The sequence below is a fragment of the Apis florea genome, unplaced genomic scaffold (genome assembly GCF_048593485.1).
Source record: "Apis florea isolate Af1SG1 unplaced genomic scaffold, ASM4859348v1 contig_3158_pilon, whole genome shotgun sequence".
NCBI classification, from domain to species: Eukaryota; Metazoa; Arthropoda; class Insecta; order Hymenoptera; family Apidae; genus Apis; species Apis florea.
The window spans coordinates 2,801,093-2,807,925 of record NW_028256713.1 but is presented as its reverse complement, the minus strand read 5'-3'; the positions used below and the strand labels follow the sequence as shown (position 1 = coordinate 2,807,925).

At 23.9% G+C, this 6,833-nt stretch overlaps 3 protein-coding genes across 4 annotated transcripts; 2 read left to right on the top strand and 1 right to left on the bottom strand.

Moving 5' to 3' along the window:
• The first annotated feature begins 280 nt into the window (after positions 1–280).
• Positions 281–2,771, top strand: Ctu1 (Cytosolic thiouridylase subunit 1). 2 transcript variants are annotated; one of them, XM_003698816.4, is made up of 7 exons: positions 281–388; positions 888–1,127; positions 1,281–1,512; positions 1,583–1,701; positions 1,762–1,950; positions 2,148–2,352; positions 2,435–2,771. In XM_003698816.4, the coding sequence occupies exons 2-7, from the start codon at positions 1,080–1,082 to the stop codon at positions 2,671–2,673; spliced, it is 1,032 nt and encodes a 343-aa protein (XP_003698864.2). In that variant the 5' UTR covers positions 281–388; positions 888–1,079; the 3' UTR covers positions 2,674–2,771. The 2 variants fall into 2 exon arrangements, with proteins under 2 accessions (XP_003698864.2, XP_086765464.1); XM_086909338.1 differs by having other exon boundaries at positions 314–388; positions 1,061–1,127.
• Positions 295–856, top strand: Sf3b5 (splicing factor 3B subunit 5). Its single transcript, XM_031920074.2, has one exon. It carries the CDS (start codon positions 468–470, stop codon positions 723–725), a length of 258 nt encoding a protein of 85 aa, XP_031775934.1. The 5' UTR covers positions 295–467; the 3' UTR covers positions 726–856.
• A 37-nt stretch (positions 2,772–2,808) lies between the features above and the next one.
• On the bottom strand, positions 2,809–5,013 carry Mul1 (mitochondrial E3 ubiquitin protein ligase 1). The gene is made up of 5 exons (XM_003698815.4): positions 4,250–5,013; positions 3,842–4,047; positions 3,559–3,743; positions 3,297–3,495; positions 2,809–3,239 (listed from the first exon to the last, which is right to left on the bottom strand). Exons 1-5 carry the CDS (start codon positions 4,352–4,354, stop codon positions 2,912–2,914), a joined length of 1,023 nt encoding a protein of 340 aa, XP_003698863.1. The 5' UTR covers positions 4,355–5,013; the 3' UTR covers positions 2,809–2,911.
• Positions 5,014–6,833: the final 1,820 nt, after the last annotated feature.

Genomic DNA, 6,833 nt, shown 5'->3' with positions numbered 1-6,833 from the left:
TAAAATTTTAAATTCAAATATTTTACTTTTAAGAATATTTTATATTTATATATATATGAGATCAATGTTATATTTTTATTACTGTTTGTCTATTGTTATATAAATAATATAATATAACATGTATTTATGAGCATTATAATCATAAAATATAAAATATTTATTTTTTATATATTTTAAGTACATATTAATAAAGTAAAGTATTTTTTGGATATAATTTTATTTTACAATTATATTAATTTATATTAAAATTTGTTAAATACATGAAAGATCAGCATTATATACATAATCGACAAGGACGCTCTCTATTGTAAAAGATATATGACATATATGTATACATTTGAAATAAATTTTTGACTTATGGTTGATAGTAACTTACTATTACAAAAAGGTATCAAGCATCAAACGATAAGTTTAAATAAAAATAAATTCATATTTTTATTGAAATTTAATCGTTAAAAAATTAAGATATGGGTGAACGATATAATATTCATAGTCAGTTAGAACATTTGCAATCGAAGTATATTGGCACAGGCCATGCAGATACAACTAAATTTGAATGGCTTGTAAATCAACATCGTGATTCTTGCAGTTCTTATATGGGTCATTATGATCTGCTAAATTTTTTCGCTATCGCAGAAAATGAAGCAAAAGCTCGTGTCCGGTTTAATCTTATGGAAAAAATGTTACAACCTTGCGGTCCACCACCAGAAAAACCAGAAGATTAAATAGTTCAATGAACAACGTGTTCCGTACATATTGTAGAAATATGCATTATTAAAAATTTTTATTTTCATATAAATTGACAATTTTTTTTTATTTCTACATTATATAAATAAAGATTGATCTGATAAAATTATATTTTGAAGTTATTATTTTTCTATCTGCAGGAAAATAAATTATTTAGCAAAATTATCATAACCTTTATAAGAATAAATCGTAACACGATATATGAACTTTTGTTATTTCAATAAAAGAAAAATAAACATTTATTAAAAAATATGTAAATTGTAAATTAAATTATTATACAAATTTTGTTATAATATTTGTGATATAAAAGCAGCAGTGCAAAATTCAACAAAATGCCTATTCCATGTTCAAGAAAGTGTGGAAAAGACGCTATTCTTAAAGTGAGTTATAAATAATTTTAAAATCTTAAGATTAATTAAAATTTTAAAATGTAATATATTTTTAAAAAATATAAAAGAAAAATAATATATAATATAATATTTTTAATATTTTATAATAAATAATATATAATAAAATAATATTTTTAATTATAGAGACCTAAAACTGGTCATGCCTTGTGTAAAGAATGTTTTTTCTTTGCATTTGAAAGTGAAATTCACAATACGATCATACAGGGCAAATTATTCAAATCTGGTGATAAAGTTGCTATTGGAGCATCAGGTGGAAAAGATTCTACAGTACTTGCATATGTTTTGAAAACTTTAAATAATAAATACCAATATGGAATTGATCTTTTTCTTTTATCTATTGATGAAGGAATAACTGGTACTGTGTAATATATTATATTATAATTTAAATATTTCAGAATCTTTTTTTTATGAAATCTATATTCTAGGATATAGAGATGATAGTTTAAAAACTGTCCAACAGAATAAAAATGACTATGGACTTCCATTAAAAATATTATCCTATAAAGAATTATATGGATGGACAATGGATGAAATTGTAGCAGAAGTATATATAATAATTTTATATTAAATTATTTATAAATTTTTAATATTTATTTCATTTTAGATTGGCAAAAAAAATAATTGTACATTCTGTGGTGTATTTCGAAGACAAGCATTAGATCGAGGTGCAGCACTTTTAGGAGTAGATTGTATTGCAACTGGTCATAATGCTGATGACATTGCAGAAACAGTTTTAATGAATATCTTAAGAGGTGATATAGCAAGATTACAAAGATGTACTTCAGTTATTACTGTAAGTTTAGTCTTTTTATTTTCATAAAAAAAAAATTATATTTTATATATATAATTTTTAATATATATACACTACACTGCATTACACTACACTACACTACACTACACTACACTACACACACACACACACACACACACACACACACACACAAGCACGCGTATACCTATTAAAAATTAATATTTTTTCTTATAATATAGGCAGGGGCAGATTGTATAAGACGATGTAAACCTCTTAAATATGCATATGAAAAAGAGATTGTTATGTATGCTTATTTTAAACGATTGGTATACTTTTCAACAGAATGTATATTTGCACCAAATGCGTACAGAGGACATGCAAGAACATTCCTCAAAGATTTAGAGAAAGTTAGACCTTCTTCTATATTCGATATTATTCATTCTGGTAAAAAAAATAATAATTCTGTTATAACTGTTATATGTTATTTCATAATTATATAATATGTGATAAATATGTTCTTTTGTAGGAGAAACATTGGAAATAAAAGAAAATATCAAACTGCCGGAACGAAGAAATTGTTCCCGTTGCGGATTTGTATCTAGCCAAGAAATTTGTAAAGCTTGTATAATGTTAGAAGGTTTAAATAGAGGACTTCCAAAACTTGGTATTGGAAAATCTACCAAAGTTAAAAAAGTTATAAATTCCGTTGCAAATAATAAATCTGAAAATAATGACAAAATTAAATTAAAAAGTTTAGAATTTTGATTATTTTTTATATGTTTAAATATATTTGTATCTATAAAAATCATAGATTTATTAATTTGTAGATAATTTCAATTAAAATCGTATTATTTTCAACCATTTTTAATGATTATTTTATTGTTCAAAAGAACATATCAATTTTTAGTCATTTCATATTTATTTCTTTATTTTTACAACCTCAGAAACAATAATTTTTATAAAGTAATAAGGAGTAATTAAAAAAAAAATTATCTTTATTATGTTAGATAATATATGCTGCAGCTTTTTGTGAAATTGGTGCTCTGCAAACTGGACAACCACTAGTAATATCTTCAGAACAGTCTTCGCATAAACAGACATGTCCACAAGGAAGAAGAATAATCTCACGAGGATTTGTGCGACAAACAACGCACAATTGATCTTCCCTGAGATCAGTATCTCTTACTCTTTGTCGTCTTTCTTTCCGAGATTCAGCTAGAGATTGTCTTAGTTCTTCTGCTAATCTTTGTTCTGTTCTATCTTTCCAATAACGTCGAAGAACTATTCCACCAATCAACATTCCAATTGCACCAAACATTAAACATAGTAATCTAAATCATAAAATATTGTTTCAGAATTATATATATAGATTATATAAAATAACTAACCTGTATGTTCGTCTACGTTCATCCAATTTTCGGAGCAAGGAACTAATTGACATACTTGTTAAGTAAAATGGTGTACCATCCAATGGGGGTTGTAATGTAAGAGTTTTAGAATTTGTTCTTGCTAATTCACCTATACCTGTAATAACTGCGCCTTCGCGAAGTAATTCTTCTGTAGATTGTAAACCACGTTGACGCACGCCTAAAATTAATGATTATAATTTTTACAAACATCAAAATAAAATTTAAAATAGTTATTTCTTACCTGTAAAGAAGCCCCATAAATGATCTGCAAAAGATGGTATAATTGGTTCAAAAGTATTAGATACAACATCCAGATCCAAAATATCTGCTGATAATGGTTCTAATACTTCTATAGAACAACCTCCGTGTTGCAACGAAAATGGAACAGTATTATATACTTTATGAACAGTACGTTCTTGATCTGACCTATATACAAATAGAAATTTATTAATATAAACATAATTATAATGTACAACTATATATATATATATATATATATTTTTACAAAATATTTTAAAGATTACCAAAAGCCAGCAGTAGTTCTAGCTACAACATGTTCTTTGATTTTAAGTTTTTGTACAACACCAGTTAATTTTTTATTATTGATGCTATTCAATGGTTTTCCTAAGGGTTTTACAATACCTCTAATAGCTATGTAATCTATCTTATTATTAGAACTTTTATCAACCAGCTCTCCCAATTGTGGGCCAATTTCATGAAACTCTGCACCCTGTGAAAAAACTAAACATTTTGAGGTATTTTTAAACATTATATGTGTTTCTATATTTAATATTAAAATAGTATTTAAATAATTATTATTATAACTATTATTCAATATGTATTACATTTTGCGCATAAAAAAAGGTTAAGTACAAGATTACAAATTTATTGAAAATTATATAAATAAATTTTATAATAATATATAATTTTACCTTGACTGCTGTAATTGCATTTTTGCAATGAAAATATTGTTTCAAACAAACACCAAAAATTATACTGTCAATTCCAAGCGCTATTACTTCACCTAAATAATCCATGACTAGGTTATGTTTTTAAAGCTCCAAGTTAAAATATTCTCCATTTTTACTATTTTTATCTATTTCTTATCTAGCCCGTATGATTTCATTTTAACAAAATATTTGAAAATTTAAAATATATAATTTTTATTGAATATTTAAAAATAAAGATGTACATATAACAATTGCTTGATATAAGAGGCAGTTACATATATTGTGTTGTCAAGACTGTTGACCACGTGATATAATTGCAATTAAATTTTTACCGCTAGGTTGGTGAACTTGTATACGTCTTTAAACTGTTTTTTGATATCCGTATACTAAAATTTTATTTTTTCAATTTTTTTTTATATAAATAATTTGTGATACTTAAAAATTGAAACAAATTATTAAAAAGAATGCAATCAAATCAGGTACAATTTTCTCATTTAACAAAATGAATTTTCAAATATTATTTTTCTTGATCACACATAAATTTTTTCCTTTCATTCAATTTAAATTTCATTATTACTTTTACACTTTATATATTCCATTTTATAAATTTATAAAGTTGCATAAAAAAGAACAAATATTTTAAATTATGAGATTTAAAAATAGATAACCTCCGAAGAAGTTATCATTGCCACTTACATACCGAACGAGATTGAAATCGAAGAGAAAAATTGAAACACGTATAGTATAAATTCGAGAAAAGAAATTTTATTGGTAACATAGAGATGTTTGAATACGTATAAATAGTATGTATAAAAGTATAAAAAATAAATAGCGATGGCATTGCAATTTTGCAAGCTTGAATGAGAGCGAATACATCGTAATGTGTTCCAATCGCTATTCGGAACGCGATTACGAATTTAATGATAATAACATTATTAGTGACAATGATAATAATAATAATTGACATTGTACTTAATCTTATTTTATGGTAAATTTCTCAAACATTCTTCCACACATTCCTACACAAATTCTTTCTCGCTTTTTTTTATTTGAATAATAATCGGCCGATTAAAATTAAATGACAATGATTAATGCAACAACATTATCATAAATAAAACTAGATTTCGTAATATATTTTTTTATATCACGTAATATCTTATTTATCCTTTTCGAGTATTTTTTATATTTTATATTTAAATTTATAATATTTAATATATCATTTAATATTCTTTTTATTTATAAATCAAATATTTTGAATATTACTTTTGTTTTTTTATAATATATTAAAAGTACACATCGAAACAAAAAAAATAAAAATTTTTAGAGAACATAAGAACATATTTTTTCGCTAATAATATAAATTCATATCGAATCGCATTCATTTAAAAAACAAAGATGAATTAGTCATTTATTTTTTTTTATTTATTTTTCACTCATAAAATAGATAATGAATTATTTAAATAAAACGTGTTTACTTAAACGTAAACCAGTACTTTTTTATATCGAACACACAGTATCTTTTTTTTCGTGATTTCGTTTATGAATTTAAATAACAAGTGAGACGTGCTTTTAACGCGAATATCCATAAAAAATATTCAACATTTTATTTTCTATTCAAGAATAGTCAAAAAGAAAAAAAATGATCATAGTCGCACGGATGTTAAATGTCATATAATATAAGGATTGTTTTTATATCGAAACATTATCGCATTAATGCTTCACAAACTACTTTTAGGTTAAATTTCTTTTATGGCAGTCAAGTCGTAGTCTATATATAATCATTTACAATTGGAATGATCGCAATTGACCTCAATATAATGTAATAATATTAAAGTTTATTCGAACTTCTTTGCACACGTGTCTCATTAATAGATCGTTCAGGATACGAGAAGCGTTACATTCGCGCCCTCTTATGCAATATCCATATATATGATCTAAAAGAAGAGTGAATTATTATTGAAAAAAGCAAGAAAAGAAATGAAGAATTATGTATAATATTATAAATAAAATAAAGAATATCTGTAATTAGCTCTGATTAAAGATATAAAATATGCTTGAAACTGAACATTTGTATGAATAATGATAAATTCTTTACTTTTAAAAAAGACATTCATTCTTTTTGAATTGAAATTACTTAAGCAATTACGATAGTAACAAAATTTAAGGATCCTCACAATTATACAGTTTAGTTGAACTAAATTTTATAATATCAAAATATATATATCATCAAGTTATAAGTTATCATTGTTAATAAATTTTTTATACAATAATAATAAATTTGGTAATAAAACGAATCAAGTTTTATAAATAAATTTTACAAATTACAAGTTAATCGTCTTTATTGACGTGAAATTGTAAAAATAATTTATGCAATCACTGGTCAATTCAATTAATATTATTTTTCAATAGATTATGCAAAAGATCCCTGAATTTTATCGACACTCTTATTTATTATTATTATTATTATTATTATTATTATTATTATTATTATTATTATTATTATTATTATTACTATTATTACTACTACTAATAATACTACTATTACTACTATTACTACTAGTATTTA

Excerpts from the sequence above, each read along its gene's own strand:
- Sf3b5 (XM_031920074.2), top strand. The coding sequence starts at position 468 with ATGGGTGAACGATATAATATTCATAGTCAGTTAGAACATTTGCAATCG.
- Mul1 (XM_003698815.4), bottom strand. The coding sequence starts at position 4,354 with ATGGATTATTTAGGTGAAGTAATAGCGCTTGGAATTGACAGTATAATT. Across the intron at positions 4,048-4,249 it reads ATGCAATTACAGCAGTCAAG|GGTGCAGAGTTTCATGAAAT; the intron begins GTAAAATTATAT and ends GTTTTTTCACAG. Across the intron at positions 3,744-3,841 it reads AGAACTACTGCTGGCTTTTG|GTCAGATCAAGAACGTACTG; the intron begins GTAATCTTTAAA and ends ATTTGTATATAG.
- Ctu1 (XM_003698816.4), top strand. The coding sequence starts at position 1,080 with ATGCCTATTCCATGTTCAAGAAAGTGTGGAAAAGACGCTATTCTTAAA. Across the intron at positions 1,702-1,761 it reads TGGATGAAATTGTAGCAGAA|ATTGGCAAAAAAAATAATTG; the intron begins GTATATATAATA and ends ATTTCATTTTAG. Across the intron at positions 2,353-2,434 it reads ATTCGATATTATTCATTCTG|GAGAAACATTGGAAATAAAA; the intron begins GTAAAAAAAATA and ends GTTCTTTTGTAG.